The following is a 16,820-nucleotide window of genomic DNA, read 5'->3' as shown; positions in this document are numbered from 1 at the left end:
CCCCCCCCCAAAAAAAAAACTGTACACATTGGGTGGCACTGATATGCAGCACTGATGGGCATTGATAGGTGGCACTGATGGGCACTCATGGGTGGCACTGATGGTATGGTTGCCACCTCATCCCTTTAAACCCGAACACATAATAATTAGACAGGTTCTGTGGCTGATTAAGGTGGTAATTAAACTCACTTGGTGCCTTATCTGCATTTGGTTAGCCTCAGAACCTGTGTAATTCATATGTGTTCGGGTTTAAAGGGATGAGGTGGCAACTCTAACTGATGGGCACTAATAGGCTGCAAAGATGGGTTCTTATGGGTGGCACTGATGGGCACTGATAGGCGGCACTGCTGGGCACTGATAGGCGGCACTGCTGGGCACTGATAGGCGGCACTGCTGGGCACTGATACACGGCACTGATAGGCAATCCTGGTGGCACTGGCAGTGGTAGGCATTGGAGTGGGCACTGATTGGCAGCTGCCTGGGCATTGATTGGCAGCTGCCTTTGCACTGATTAGTTTTTCCCTGGGGGTCTAGGAGGCATACCTGGTGGTCCAGTGTGGCTGGTTTCCCTGGTGGTCCTGGGCGGCTTCCCTGGTGGTCCTGGGTAGGATCCGAGGGGGGGCTGTGCTGATAAACAATCAGCACAGACCCCCCCTGTCAGGAGAGCAGCCGATCGGCTCTCGTCTACTCACGTCTGTCAGATGTGAGTGAGGAAAAGCCGATCACCGGCTCTTCCTATTTACATCATGATCAGCCGTGATTGGACACGGCTGATCACATGGTAAAGAGTCTCCGTCAGAGACTCTTTACCTAGATCGGTGTTGCGGGGTGTCAGACTGACACCCCGCAACAACGATCGCCGCGATGCGGGCCCCCGGGGGCGCGCAGCGGCTCAATATCCTGATCACGTCATATGACGCCCAGTCAGGGTTTTTAAACCACTTTGCCGCCGTCTGTCATGCTTTTTTCTATTACAAGGGATGTTTACATTCCTTGTAATAGGAATAAAAGTGACACATGTTTTTTTTAAAACAGTGTAAAAAAAAATAAAATAATGTAAAATAAATAATAAAAATAAATAAAAAAAAAAAAAAACAAAACCCCCGTCCCGACGAGCTCGCGCGCAGAAGCGAACGCATACGCGAGTAGCACCCGCATATGAAAACGGTGGTCAAACCACACATGTGAGGTATCACCACGATCAGTAGAGTGAGAGCAATAATTCTAGCCCTAGACCTCCTCTGTAACGCAAAACATGCAACCTGTAGAATTTTTTAAACATCGCCTATGGAGATTTTGGAGGGTAAAAGTTTGACGCCATTCCACGAGCGGGTGCAATTTTGAAGCGTGACATGTTGGGTATCAATTTACTTGGCGTAACATTATATTTCACAATATAAAAAAAAAATTGGGCTAACTTTACTGTTGTCTTATTTTTTTATTCAAAAAAAGTGAATCTTTTCCAAAAAATGTGCGCTTATAAGACCGCTGCGCAAATACGGTGCAAAAAAAGTATTGCAACGACCGCCATTTTATTCTCTAGGATGTTCGAAAAAAACATATATAATGTTTGGGGGTTCTAAGTAATTTTCTAGCAAAAAAAAAACTGTTTTAAACATGTAAACACTTAAAATCCAGAACGAGGCTGGTCCTTAAGTGGTTAAAGGAGAATTGTACAAAAAAAAAAAACAAAATTGGTGAAACCCACAAGTGCTTTTTTTTACAACTACTATTCCTTTATATTGGCTTTTAAAATTTACAAATGCAACAATTTAGAAATCAGATGAAAGGTTTAGCACTGGGAAACACTTTTTCAAAAATAAAAAGTGCATTTTATATACAACTATATAGATCAGAACAAAATGAGGGACAAATGAGGAGGAAATAGGGACAGAGGGACTTTGCTCCAAATCAGGGACAGTCCCTCGAAATCCGGGACAGTTGGGAGATATGGGAATGAAGGACACCTACTAACAAATGTATGTAGGCATAGGACACGCCCCCTGCCACACCCCCTTAAAGGAGAATTAACAAAAAAAAAAGGTTAGTTAAATCCACAAGGACTTTTTTTCTTTTTTTTTACCACTACTATTCCTTTATATTGGCTTTTAAAATGTACAAATGCAGCAATTTAGAAATTGGACAAAAGGTTTAGAACTGGAAAACACTTTTTGAAAGATAAAAAGTGCATTTTATATACATCTATAAAGATTAGACCAAAATGAGGGACAAATAAGGAATGAGGGACAGAGGGACATTGCTCCAAATCAGGGACAGTCCCTTCAAATCAGAGACAGTTGGGAGCTATGTAATTATATTATCATTAATAATTCTAGTTGATAAAAGTCTACCTAACTATACCGCTGAGTCCTCCTGAGTTGCAGTACCACCTAGAGGGCGCTATAACATCTCTCACAATGTTCCTCGCCGGCCTCCGTCCCTGAGTCTCAACGCTCCGTCCCCGCCCCCCATTCGGTCCCTCAGCCAATCAGGTTGGGAGAACGTCTTTTCCGGCGAGACCCGCGCATGCGCAATGTCACCGGCGCGCCATCTTGACAGAGGGAGCCGCAATCAAACCCGTTGGATCTGTGCTGGCAGGGGACTTCTCCCTCAGTGGGGCGGGAGGCTTTCATCGCTAGCCCGCCGCGAGTGTCTCAGCAGGACTCCCCGGGTGTCCCGCTATTGGTCCGCTCCTGGCAGGGCGGGGGTGTGGTCTCCCGCTGTCACAAGGGTCCCCTCAGCACAGTGACAGGGGCTGCTGGGAGTGATGCCTTCCAGGCCTGAGTGACCGCAGAGCACGCCGGGACAGGATGCCTGTGGTGTGGCCCACCCTGCTGGACTTCAGCCGGGATGAGTGTAAGAGGATCCTCCGCAAGCTGGGTAACTATTCCCTCCATTCTCACTTCTATTCCCTGCTCACTGCGCATGCGCGGCTTCTCTGTGTATAAATGATAGCGGGCACGCCCCCTTGAGTGACGTACGCGCGCTGATTGTAAACACTGGAAGTGTGTTTGGGGCTCCGCCGGCAGGTGGCGCTGTGCTCACTTCTCTTCTATGAAAACAAGTCATTGCAGGGAGGAGGTGATCAAAGAGAACCTGTCAGTGAAGCAGTAACCCTCCCTGACCACTGGATGGCAGGAAAGCGAAGGTCTGATCGGTCATCCTGCACTTTTATCAAACAAGGACCACATGGCTTCTTTTCTATTTAAAGGTCCTATTATAACGCAATGTCACCGGCTTCAAAATGTGGTTTGTGTTTCTGTACTCTAAATCAGTCATTGATTGTACCCTCTACAAGTGTGAGAAGACACCGCGGTCTGCAATGTAAATGATAGAGATTGATGGGGAACCTGAGCCAATGTACACAATCAGCTTGAAATTACCCCCCCACCTTCATACATACCCCCGACCCCCCCCCCCCCCCCCACCTTCATCACTTTTCTTTTTGCCCCCCCCCCTCTCTCTTTACGCCGCTGGACACTTCCTCCTTTTACATCGTGTGACTCCCCCTCCTCCTTTTACACCGCTGGACCACCCCCCCCTTTACGCCACTGGACATCCCCCTCATTTTACATTGTGTGACTCCCCCTCCTCCTTTTACGCCGCTGGACTCCCCCCCCCCCCCATCCTTTTTTGATGCCGCTGGACCCCCCCTCCTTTTACATACTCCCCCCCCCCTCTTTACAGCACAGGTCACCCCATCCTTTTACATCGTGTGACTCCCCCCTCCTCCTTTTATGCTACTGGACCCCTTCTTCATCCCTTTTCTTTTAGCTGCTGGACCCCCCCCCCCCCCCTTTACGCAGTGGGACTCCTTCCCTCCCCTCCCCCCTCTTTTACATCGTGTGGCTCCTCCTTTTACGCTGCTGGACACTCCCCCCTCCTCCTTTTACATAATGTGACTCCCCCCTCCCCCTCATCCTTTTACGCCGCTGGATACCTTTTACATACCCCTTTCCCTCCCCTTCACCCCTCTTCTTTTCGCCGCTGGACCCCCCCTTTACACCGTGGGACTCTTCCCTCTCCCCCCTCTCTTTACACCGCTTGACACCCCCTCCTTTTACATCGTGTGACACCCCCCCTCATCCTTTTACTCCGTGGGACTCTTCCCTTTCCATGATAGCCCCCCATCACATCAGCATTGGCCCTATTCACCAGTGGCCTCCTATACATGAGTCTCCCCATCACAGGACCCATCCAATCACAGAGACCCCCCTCCCCATCAGAGTACTTTCATCACAGCAGAGACCCCTCCTCACATTAGAGCCTTAACTTTTGTCTCCTGCACCGTGGCAGAGGGCAGGAAGTGGACGAGGCTAACTTTATCTCTTGAATGCCACTTTCCCTGGATGAGACTCGTGCAAGTTAGCCAGTCGCCATCACTATAGTAACAAATGATATGTGCCCTGGCTGTAAAGCGCCATTGGTTGTTATGGTGCCAGTACCCAGCCCACCTGCACGTTGGCAACTCATAACGCAGACCCAGGGAAAACTGGGTTCCATGTTCACAGCACCCCAGGGGAACCCAGACTGCACCCTGGATGAGAAACACCGCTCCAAACCAGGTGACAGGTCTTCTTTATGGTGCCATCGGGGGTCTGCTAGACCCTTAACATCTCTCCTGCCCTCTGCTCTATCTATAGGAGTACAGGACTGTGCTCAATTAACTGAGAACCCAGCTTTCTACCTGAGATTTGACAGCCCTGAACCTGGAGTGTTTCAAGTTCACACTCTGCATAGGACATCAGGTAACGCCTGTTTAGTAATATCCTCCCACTCACCATCCTGATGCTGCTTGTTGTGGTTCTAGAAGGAGCAGGAGAGCCCGGAGACCATGGGGGGGGGTGTCGTTGGCCCAATTCCAGGCTCTGGGCACGCTCCCCAAACCCCCCCCCCTCCAGTGGTCTGCTTGAGGCCTTCAGTGATATTTAATGCTCTTCTTCCTTTTTTTTCTCTTACTAATGTCTTTAGTTTGGTCACATGATGTGATGGGTCCCTTTCCGGCTTTTCCCAGTTTTGAGTAGTCCTGATTGATGTAGTCTGTACTGTGAGTGCAGGGCGCCGTGACTGGGGGGACTTCCAGGTTCAGTGACACTGGGGGGGGGGGTTAATTTACTAAAGGCAAATAGACTGTGCACTCTGCAAGTGCAGTTGCTCCAGAGCTTAGTAAATGAGGTAGGACGGTGCTTCTCAACTCCAGTCCTCAGGACCCCCTAACAGGCCAGATTTTAGGTATTACCTTGGAGAGATGTAGACTAGAATACTGCAATCACTGAGCAGCAAATGATATCACCTGTGATGTACTTCAGTTATCCTGCAAACCTGGCCTGTTAGTGGGTCCTGAGGACAGGAGTTGAGAACCACTGAGGTAGGGCTTCTCTTTGCAAAGAATACCCAATCACATGCAAGGAAAATTACAAAAAAGACAGTTTTGCATGTACATGATTAGATGATTTAAAGCGGAGTTCCGCCAATTTTTTTTTTTTAAGTCAGCAGCTACAAATACTGCAGCTGCTGACTGTTAAAATATGGACACCTACCTGTCCTGGGTACCCCCGATGTCGATCTGTCCCTCGGCTCTCGGGTGGAGGCGCCGCCATCTTCGGTAAGGGAATCAGGAAGTGAAGCCTTGTGGCTTCACAGCCTGGTTCCTTATTGCGCATGCGGGAGTCGCACTGCGCGATCCCACTGGTACCTGCTGTCTTCTGGGACCTGTGTGTCTCCCAGAAGACAGCAGGGGGGGGGGGGGGGGGAACGGAGGAGGCGCCGGACATGGAGTAGATCACAGCGGATACTGCTGCTATCTATGCCGGGAAGTGGGAGCAAATACCTGGGATTAGACAGATATCTGATCCCCCCTGAAAGGTACCAAATGTGACACCGTAGGGGGGGAGGATTCCGAAAAGCGATAGTTCCATTTTTGGGTGGAACTCCGCTTTAAATCAGCAGAGCTTCTGCTCATTTACTAAGCTCTGGAGCAACTTGCAAAGTGCACAGTCTATTTGCCTTTAGTCATTCAATGCGGTAGACTGAGGGCATCTTGTGGCAAAGAAAAGGTACTGCAGGGGAACGCTCTGCATTTAAAGGTGAATATTGCATATATTATAGGGGACTTGGGATACAATTGAAGAAGAAAAAAAAAAGTCCTGCAGCTCGGCTTTATTATAAATAGATATCATGTGAAATCCTATAGAGATTGGTCACTAAATTTTGACTCAAGCCCAATCATGCTTTATTGTACTGCCAGCCTACTACTTCCAGGGACAGAGTGGGGGTGGTTTTCAGGAGGTTTTCAAAGGGCGGCTGTGAGCAGTGTGATGACATAGTCCAGGGAGTGGGCACAGGGAGCTGCAGGAGAGCACAGTTGAGTATTTTTAATGAATGTGTGATCTACAGCATTGATTTATGTTTTTTGTTTTGCCAGAGCTGGAGGCGTATGCGGGCGTTATCAGCGCCCTCCGTGCACAGGGCGATCTAAGCAAAGAGAAGAAGGAGCTTCTGGGAGAACTTTCGAAAGTCCTGAGGTAGCTTTCCATGAACTATTAAAGCTGAAGTGTATTATATGCATATATTCTTTCTCTTCCCTTGTCCCCCCCCCCCCCGATCAAAATTAAATTAAACGGGTTGTAAAGGCAGAAGGTTTTTTTTTTTTTTTTTTTTCCATCTTATGCATTCTATGCATTAAGATAAAAAGCCTTCCGTGTGCAGCAGCCCCCCTAATACTTACCTGAGGTCCCTCTCTGTCCAGCGATGTCTACGAGTGTCTCAACCATCCGAGATTCGCCCTCCTGATTGGCTGAGACACAGCAGCGACGCCAGTGGCTGCTGCTGCTGTCAAAGTCAGCTAGCCAATCGGGAGAGAGGAGACCGGGTTCGGGGCTCTGTGTCTGAATGGACATGGGGAGCTGTGGCTGAGCTCAGATGCCCCCATAGGAAGCTGCTTGCTGTGGGGGGCACTCAACAGGAGGGAGGGGCCAGTATCCCAGTATCACCGAAGAGGGACCCGAGAAGAGGAGGATCGGGCTGCTCTGTGCAAATCCACTGCAACAGAGCAGGTAAGTATAATATGTTTGTTGTTTTTATTGGAAAAATAAATGAGACATTACAATCGCTTTAACCACTTCAGCCCCGGAAGATTTTACCCCCTTCCTGACCAGAGCACTTTTTGGGATTCGGCACTGCGTCGCTTTAGCTGACAATTGCGCGGTCGTGCGGCGCTGTAACCAAATACAATCAACGTCCTTTTTTTCCCCACAAATAGAGCTTTCTTTTGGTGGTATTTGATCACCTCTGCGTTTTTTTTTTTTTTTTTTTTTTTTTTTTGTGCTATAACCAAAAAAAGCAACAATTTTGAAAAAAAAAATGCAAGATTTTTATCTTTTTGCTATAATAAATATCCCCCAAAAATATATAAAAAAATTTTTTAGTTTAGGCCGATATGTTTTCTTCTACATATTTTTGGTAAAAAAAAAATCGCAATAAGTGTATATTGATTGGTTTGTGCAAAAGTTATAGCGTCTACAAAATAGGGGATAGTTTTATGGCATTTTTATTATTGTGTTTTTTTTTTTTTACTAGTAATGGCGGCGATCTGCAATTTTCTTTTTTACCAGGACTGCAACATTATGGCGGACACATTGGACAATTTTGACACCTATTTCGGACCATTGTCATTTATACAGCGATCAGTGCTATAAAAATGCATTGATTACTGTAAAAATGTCACTGGCAGGGAAGGGGTTAACACTAGGGGGCGATCAAGGGGTTAATTGTGTTCCCTAGTGTGTGTTCTTATTGAAGTGAGGGAGGGGACTGTGTAGGGGAGATGACAGATCGCTGTTCATACTCTATATGAACAGACAATCTGTCTCTTCTCCCCTCAGAGAACCGGAAACTGTGTGTTTACACACACAGATCCCGGTTCTCCGTGTGTCAGCAGCGATTGCGGGAGCCCGGAGGTGATTGTGACCGCTGGGCACTCGCATCGGCTCCGAGGGGCGAGCAACGGGAGTGCGCGCCCCTAGTGGCCACAGGGCGAAGCGACTTAACATAATGTCGTTTCGCCCGGGCCATGCCATTCTGACGCAGTACAACTGCGGCGGCTGGTCGGCAAGTGGTTAAACATTTTTTAATTCATTTTGTTTTCAAGTGTCTTTTTTTTTTAAATCCAGCGACGTCATTACTGGGCCTGTCTGTTGGTCTGGTTCTGAGTTTGGTGGCAGGGGCTGGCAGGCTCCTACAAACTCGCAGCACCCTGCCTCGGATCTTCTCTGAAGAGCATTACATGAAAGAACACATCCTTGGCATCCCTTTTAGATGTGCATACTTCTACCTGCTGGGTTCTGCAGTCTTTTAGCTGTGCAATCTGCTCATCAGTTGCCTGATTTGTAATTCCCAGTACTGTACACCACCCAGGAAGTGGAATGGAAAAGGAGGTGGGAATGTGTTCTTTCATACGATTTATGGAAGCGAAAACTAATAGCTTTGAGAGGTGGGCAGTAACAGTACAGATCAGAAGAGGTGGTCAGTGATGATCGGAGGTGTTCTCAGACTAGATGCTGCTGCAACTTCAGAGGTTTATATTGCAGGGAATTGAGAGTAATCATTTTTAACATTATGGATATGCATTATAGCAGAAAGTAAAAAAAAATATATATATATTTTTTTTTTCAAAATTCTTTTTTTTGTTTTATAGCGCAAAAAAAAAAAAAACACAGCGGTGACCAAATACCACCAAAAGAAAGCTCTATTTGTGGGGGAAAAAAAGACATAAATTTTATTTGGGCGCAGCGTCACACAACCGCGCAATTGTCAGTTAAGGTAACACAAGTGCCGTATCACAAAAATGGCCTGGTCATTAAGGGGGCAAAACCTTCCAGGGCTGAAGTGGTTAACAAGTCGGTGAAGAATTCTACATCTGTAGCACACAGTTGGGGTTTGTTGTATGCTTTGCCTGATCATAAAGACAATTAAGATATTCTAATTTGTTTGTCTTATCCTCTTCAAGCTGAGTGTATAATGTTTTTTTACTTTTCTTTAGTATTTCTACAGAGCGGCATCGCGCGGAGGTGCGCAGAGCGGTGAACGATGAGCGCCTCACCACCATCGCTCATAAGTAAGACTTGGTCAAATATCAAAACTCTCGATTTTATATTCACATTGCTCTGATTTTTTTGTTTTTGCTTTTTACTGTGAACTGCAATATATAAATCCCCTTCCTCCCCTGCACAACAACTGAAATTTCCCCATCGGGATGGGGGAGGTGGCTGTTCTGGATGTTTACAACCTCTCTAGTAAAATAAAGAATCGCTTTCACCGGCTGACCACAGAGATCGAGGAACCGAAGGTCCCCTATGATATAGGAAACAAGAAGTGACAGCGTTTCCATCGCTTCTGGTTTTCTGGATGTAAACGGCACCATTTTTAAATTTGGTGAAGCATCTGATCACACTGATCTTGGTTTGGTCAGATGCTTATAAGGGCAGAGGAGACATCTGGGGTCTAATAGACTCCAGATCTCTCCATAAAGAGCACCTGTCACTTTCTATTGCTATCAGAAGGGATGTTTACCTTCCTTGTGACAGCAATGAAAGTGATAAAAAAAAAAGAATGTAAATAATAAATATAAAGTTAAACTTTTTTTTTTTTTTTTAAAGCTCCCCCGTCTCCCTGTGCTCACCCACAAAGGCGAACGCATACGTAGCCCGCACACAGGGTGTTTGCACCACACATGTGAGATATCTCCACAAACATTATAGCGAGATTACGCTAGCACCAGACCTCCTCTAACTCTAAACTGGTCACCTGTAAAGTATCGCCTATGGAGATTTTTTGGTATCGTAGTTTGAAGCAATTCCACAGGCACATGTAGTTTTAAACATGACGTGTTGGTTGTCTGAATGCAATATTCCCCACACACATGTTCTTGAATATGGCTGTACTAATGCTGGGAGCTGCAATGACCACTGGCTGGAAACTGTAGAGAATTGGAGTGAAGAAATGTCATCAGCACACCAAGGATTCCTCAGAAGGGTCCAAAGCTTTATTCACTTGACTAAGGGGCCCTGCGTAGCTCCGAAACAATGCCGTTTGTGTACCGTGTGACCATGTGAATAAAGGTTTCGCCATTTTGAGGAATCCTTGGTGTGCTGATGACATTGCTTTACTGTTAGGTATCTGTTCACACTGCATAACCTCTTTTATATTTTACCAAAAAATTGGGTATTGTGTTTTTGTAAGCAATAAAATTAATAGAAGTGTATTTAAAAAATAAATTGCGTTTGAAAAGCCGATGTGCAAATACCGTATGACATAAAAATTCTAACACCCACAAATTTATTCTCTAGGGTATATGTGTGTATATATATATATATATATATATATATAATATATATATATATATATATATATATATATATATATATATATAGTAGATTTATAGATACATAGTATATAATAGATGTATAGATTTATATATACTGTATATATCAGTATCTCACACAAGTATCGAATATGGGTGGGAGGGTCTCGATGCCAGGAGCTTGGGAGGCGGAGATGTAACCTCACATGACCCCCCCGGCAAGCAGTCACGCGGCTTAGCCTCACGCACAGACATAGGAAAGTGCGTGCATGGCCCCCTCATTGCAGGGTCTCCGCTAAAACAAATATACAGCATCTCACAAAAGTGAGTACACCCCTCCCATTTTTGGAAATATTTTATTATATCTTTTCATCTGACAACACTGAAGAAATTACACTTTTCTACAATGTAAAGTAGTGAGTGTACAGCTTGTATAACAGTGTAAATTTGCTGTCCCTCAAAATTACTCAACACACAGCCATTAAAGTCTAAACCGCTGGCAACAAAAGTGAGTACACCCTAAGTGAAAATGTCCAAATTGGGTGCAATTAGCCATTTTCCCTCCCCGATGTCATGTGACTTGTTGGTGTTACAAGGTCTCAGGTGTGTTACATTTTGGTGTTATCACTCTCACTCTCTCATACTGGTCACTGGAAGTTCAACATGGCACCTCATGGCAAAGAACTCTGAGGATCTGAAAAAAAGAATTGTTGCTCTACATAAAGATGGCCTAGGCTATAAGAAGATTGCCAAGACCCTGAAACTGAGCTGCAGCATGGTGGCCAAGACCATACAGCATTTTAACAGGACAGTTTCCACTCAGAACAGGCCTCGCCATGGTCAACCAAAGAAGTTGAGTGCACGTGCTCAGCGTCATATGCAGAGGTTGTCTTTGGGAAATAGATGTATGAGTGCTGCCAGCATTGCTGCGGAGGTTGAAGGGGTGGGGGGGGTCAGCCTGTCAGTGCTCAGACCATATGCTGCACACTGCATCGAATTGGTCTGCAAGGCTGTCAACCCAGAAGGAAGCCTCTTCTAAAGATGATGCACAAGAAAGCCCGTAAACAGTTTGCTGAAGACAAGCAGACTAAGGACATGTATTACTGGAACCATGTCCTGCGGTCTGATGAAACCAAGATAAACTTATTTAGTTAAGATGGTGTCAAGCGTGTGTGGCGGCAACCAGGTGAGTACAAAGACAAGTGTGTCTTGCCTACAGTCAAGCATGGTGGTGGGAGTGTCATGGTCTGGAGCTGCATGAGTGCTGCCGACACTGGGGGGCTACAGATCATTGAGGGAACCATGAATGCCAACATGTACTGTGACATACTATAGCAGAGCATGATCCCCTCCCTTCAGAGACTGGACCGCAGGGCAGTATTCCAACATGATAATGACCCCAAACACGCCTCCAAGATAACCACTGCCTTGCTAAAGAAGCTGAGGGTAAAGGTGATGGACTAATCAAGCATGTCTCCAGACCTAAACCCTATTGAGCATCTGTGGGGCATCCTCAAACAGAAGGTGGAGGAGCGCAAGGTCTCTTAACATCCCCCAGCTCTGTGATGTCATCATGGAGGAGTGGAAGAGGACTCCAGTGGCAACCTGTGACGCTCTGGTGAACTCCATGCCCAAGAGGGTTAAGGTAATGCTGGAAAATAATGGTGGACACACAAAATATTGACACTTTGGGCCCAATTTGGACATTTTCACTTAGAGGTGTACTCACTTTTGTTGCCAGCGGTTTAGACATTAATGGCTGTGTGTTGAGGTATTTTGAAGGGACGGCAAATTTACACTGTTAGACAAGCTGTACACTCACTACTTTACATTGTAGCAAAGTGTCATTTCTTCAGTTGTATATGTGTGTTTTGTATAGATATTAGGTGTGTGTGTGTAAATATATATATATTTGTGTGTTCTGAGTAATTTTTTCTAGCAAAAAAATTAATTAGATTTTTACATGTATGTGAGAAGTGTCAGAGTTGTCCCCAAAGGGAAGTGGTCAATTTAAACCCAGTGTCATCATCACTAGGTCTCTGTGCAATACTTTTTGTTTTACCAGACAGGAAGTGAGGGAAAATCTGCAACAGTTAAACATAAAATAATAAAAAGCTGACAGAACTTAGAGCATTATGTTACTTACCTGGAAAATAAATGACTATACATACAGCTATATACTTGCCTTCCTCCCTTTGTGTTTTCCAGCATGTCTGGTCCAAACAGTTCTTCTGAATGGTCCATCGAAGGTCGAAGATTGGTACCGCTGATGCCGCGTCTGGTTCCACAGACAGCTTTTACAGCCACTGCCAATGCCATAGCCAATGTTGCTGGACAGCACAACTCTTCACTTCCAGATCCTGCTGAGGACCGGGAACAAGGAAGGTGAGGAAGGTGGTATCTCCTTTTTTTATTCTTTGATATTATTATAATGTTTGTATGTGACATTTTGTTCAGCAGTGTTTGTAGTTGGGACAGAGGTAGAAGAATAAGTGTTAAAATTTACAGTATATTACATTTAGTAAATATAGAAAAAAAAGACCACAAAGCAAGTGTAAACGAGAATCTCTGTTATAGCATCTACAGACTATTGTGCGTGTAAGTAAACGGCACAGTGGTGTAGTGGTAGCACTCTCACTAGCAGTAAAAAGGGTTGCTGGTTCGAATCCAACCACGACACTACCTGCCTGGAGTTTGCATGTTCTCCCTGTGCCTGTGTAGGTTTCCTCCCACACTCAGTATGGGAGGAAATAGTATATGAATGTGTGTGTATGTATGTGTATATATGTGTGTGTGTATGTATGTATATATATATGTGTGTATGTATGTATGTGTGTGTGTGTATATGTATGTATGTATGTATGTGTATCTATATATATATATATATATATATATTAATATATATATATATATATATATATATATATATATATATATATATATTATAATATATGACGGTGATCAACGACTTATAATGCGCGGGACAAAGAGAGCATAGTTACAGATGAGCTCATCAGTCAGCTGTTTCTCCTTTCACTGTCCAGTCATCTGCTGGGGGAGTGACAAGACCTGTAAGTGTTAATGAACTGCAGCAGAAAAAAATAAATCGGGTCTCCTGTCCAAACAGGTAGGGGTGTGTTGTCAGGTAGAGTTGTGTAAATCTAAAGACAATGTACAAAAATATTAATTCTTTTGCAGGTAAAACAGCCCCACTTGTATTTTATTTTTATTTAGCAATTTGCCTTTAATTGCAGTGGAAATATCAGTTTAGCGGTAAAGGTATTAACTAATGCCCAATGTCTTCTTTTTTTTTTTCTCTCTGTAGTGGTCGTGTGTTATTCTTACACAAGTACAACATCCACTCCCACTTCCACCCCGGTCCCCAGCGGAAGTGTGGCCACTGTCAAGTCTCCTCGACCTGCGAGTCCAGCCTCCAACGTGGTAGTCCTTCCCAGCGGCAGCACAGTCTATGTGAAAAGTAAGTGAAGGCTTGCAGTACCTGTCACCCATACTAACCGGAGGGGGTCCTTCTGCAGCAGCATAAACCGCACCAGGGATTTATATATTCAATCTTCATGTACAGTGCATGTATGCTTAACTACTTCCCACCCCGGCCACTGTACATAAACTGCCAGATGGGCGCTCTCTCCTTCTGAGTGGACGTTCAGGAACATCCCTCAGAAGGAGGTGGATTGTGCGCGTGCCCGCGCAGCTGGGCGATCCCGATGCGCTTGTGTCACCCGGACACGGCGCATCTCCGATCGGCAGGAGGGCTCTGTGATTGACCCTCCTGATCACATGACGGCCGTGTCCAATCACAGCCATCATGTGATGTAAATACAGAGGCTGGTTGCTAGGCAATCAGCTCTCCTCCTCACACAGAAGTTGTCAGTGAGAGGAGAGCGGATCGCTGCAGCCAGCTGGTGATCAGTGAGTATGAGCCTGTTTTTTACCGCTTTTTACTCACTGATCGCCAGTCTAGTGTCCCCCACAGTGTTAACACACAATGTCCCCAAAACACATGTCCCCACATAGTAGTAACACCTGTCCCCCACATATGTAACAGTAAAATCACATGTCCCAATGATTATCTGCACACATATGTCCGTGATCACCTGCGCACATCTGTACATGATCATTTGCGTACAATCTATCCGTGATCATACGAACCAATTATTATACACTTAACGGGATTTTTTTTACCAAAAACATGTAGCAGAATACATTTTGGCTTAAATTTATGACAAAATTCGATATTTTATTGGATTTCTTTTAAAATTGAAAGAAGAAAATATTGTTTTTTTTTTTCAAATTCCGCTCTTTTTTCCGTTTTATATCACAAAAAATAAAAAGCGGAGTCGTGAATAAATACCACCAAAAAAGAAAGCTCTATTTGTGCGAACAAAATGATAAAAATTTCATTTGGGTTACAGCATTGCATGACCGCGCAATTGTCATTGAAAGTGCGAGAGCGCTGAAAGCTGAAAATTGGTCTGGGAACGAAGTGGGCGAAAGTGCCCAGCATTGATGGGGTTAATGACATCTGTTTTTTGCACTCCACTGTTGCGAAAAAAAACATTCCCCTCTGGGTGATCTATGTACATTAGAAGGATTTTAACAAACTTTGTTGCAGATTCCTACTTTTTTGTTATTCTGAAAATTAGCTGTTTGTCTGTGTCTATGTACAAAGTGTTTGTGGATGGGAGTGACATTATTGATCAGCTGCTGCACTTAAACACGTTCTAATATGGGAAGTTGAGGAAAGTGGAAAGATACTGGTATTATCTTAAAGAGGAGGTCCAGCCTGGGTGGAAAAAATTAAGCCAGCAGCTACAAATACTGTGGCTGCTGACTTTTAATATTAGAGGACTTACCTGTCTAAGGAGCCCGTGTGTCTGCACCCCAGCCGAACTTCGGATCGACTCCCGAGTGCTGATGGTATAGATTTTGAGGGACCCCCCCCACCTTTTTACATTTTGGCATCAGGGTTCCCCCTCAAAATCCATACCAGACTGGAAGGGCCTGGTATGGATTGGGGGGGACCCCATGGCGTTTTATTTTTATATATATAATATATATATATATATATATATATATATATATATATATGTGTATGTATGTATGTATGTATGTGTGTATGTGTATGTATGTATGTGTATATATTATATATATATATATATATATATATATATATATATATATATATATATATATATATATATATATATATATATGTATATATGTATATATATATTTTATAATATAATATGAACCCCTCTGACAGCTGATGACTAATCTGTTTAACATCTTACACATTCCTTAAATACTGCATACCTGGACCACTACTTAATTACCGCATTGAATTATTTCCTTCTGTGCATTGAGTTTAACGCATGTTCATGTGGTATTTTCCGAGCGCTTCAGCGTTTTGTGGTGAATACTGCAAATTGTATAGTGAATTGACAGTTTCCAGGATCACATGCGCTGTTTAGGCAAAATGTGTCTGGACACCTAAACACCACATTCGAGATGCTTTTGCGAATGTCATTGTCATTCGTTGTCATTTTGGATTCATGAGTTTATATATTATGAATTGAATTTGCCCCTTCAGGTGTCAACTGCTCAGATGACGACGAGAAGCCTCGCAAGCGGCGTCGCACAAACTCCAGCAGCTCGTCCCCCGTTGTCCTGAAAGATGTCCCCAAGCCAACGACGCCAGTCTCGAAAACCATTACCGTGCCGGTCTCTGGGAGTCCCAAAATGAGCAACATCATGCAGAGCATCGCCAACTCCTTACCGCCACACATGTCACCAGTGAAGATCACTTTTACCAAACCCACCACCCAGACAACAAACACTTCCACCCAGAAGGTAGACCTCTCTAGCCGTGGCTTGCACTGTTTTTAGAGCTGAGATAAATGACATTGGTGAATCGCTGCTTTACTGTTTTTAATTTTTTTTTTGTCTGCTTATTTATTTTCTAACAGGTAATAATTGTAACAACTTCTCCAAGTTCTACATTTGTCCCGAACATTTTATCAAAGTCTCACAACTACGCTGCAGTCACTAAACTGGTTCCGACGTCTGTCGTAACTTCCACTACTCAGAAGCCGCCAGTGGTCGTTAGCTCTGCCCATACCCCTGCCATTAGCAGCACCATCGGCAATGCCCACCCGCTTCTCTGTCTACAGGGTGCGTTGCTGTCACCGCAGTCGTCTCTTCGACACCATCCTTGGTCATGTCCACAATGGCACAAGGTAAGGAAGTCCTCTATAGCAGGGGAATTGAATTAAAATTCAAAGAGGTCTGGTCACTAAAATGTTCTTCCGGCTGAGGTCCGCATTTCAAGTTTGTGCTATGAAAGATTGTACGCGTCTTCTTTTCTTGTACGTTTCCTCCACACACTCTGGTAATACTCTGTAAATGTCCCCATTAGTGTTCCACCTTCCATTAGGTGCCC

The 16,820-nt window shown here is 44.6% G+C and overlaps 1 protein-coding gene across 1 annotated transcript in view; it reads left to right on the top strand.

Moving 5' to 3' along the window:
- Positions 1 to 2,512: 2,512 nt before the first annotated feature.
- The window catches only part of EMSY (EMSY transcriptional repressor, BRCA2 interacting), a 52,422-nt gene continuing 38,114 nt past the window's right edge, over positions 2,513 to 16,820 (top strand). Inside the window, 9 exon segments of the mRNA XM_073612870.1 lie at positions 2,513 to 2,880; positions 6,425 to 6,524; positions 9,041 to 9,115; positions 12,569 to 12,728; positions 12,730 to 12,745; positions 13,686 to 13,838; positions 15,972 to 16,231; positions 16,348 to 16,525; positions 16,528 to 16,617. Coding sequence (XP_073468971.1) covers positions 2,811 to 2,880; positions 6,425 to 6,524; positions 9,041 to 9,115; positions 12,569 to 12,728; positions 12,730 to 12,745; positions 13,686 to 13,838; positions 15,972 to 16,231; positions 16,348 to 16,525; positions 16,528 to 16,617 — 1,102 coding nt within the window. The 5' untranslated portion in view covers positions 2,513 to 2,810.

The sequence above is a fragment of the Aquarana catesbeiana genome, linkage group LG02, assembly GCF_042186555.1.
Source record: "Aquarana catesbeiana isolate 2022-GZ linkage group LG02, ASM4218655v1, whole genome shotgun sequence".
Taxonomy (NCBI): Eukaryota; Metazoa; Chordata; class Amphibia; order Anura; family Ranidae; genus Aquarana; species Aquarana catesbeiana.
Note: the sequence above shows the minus strand (reverse complement) of the source record. Positions and strands in the feature narration are given on the sequence as shown.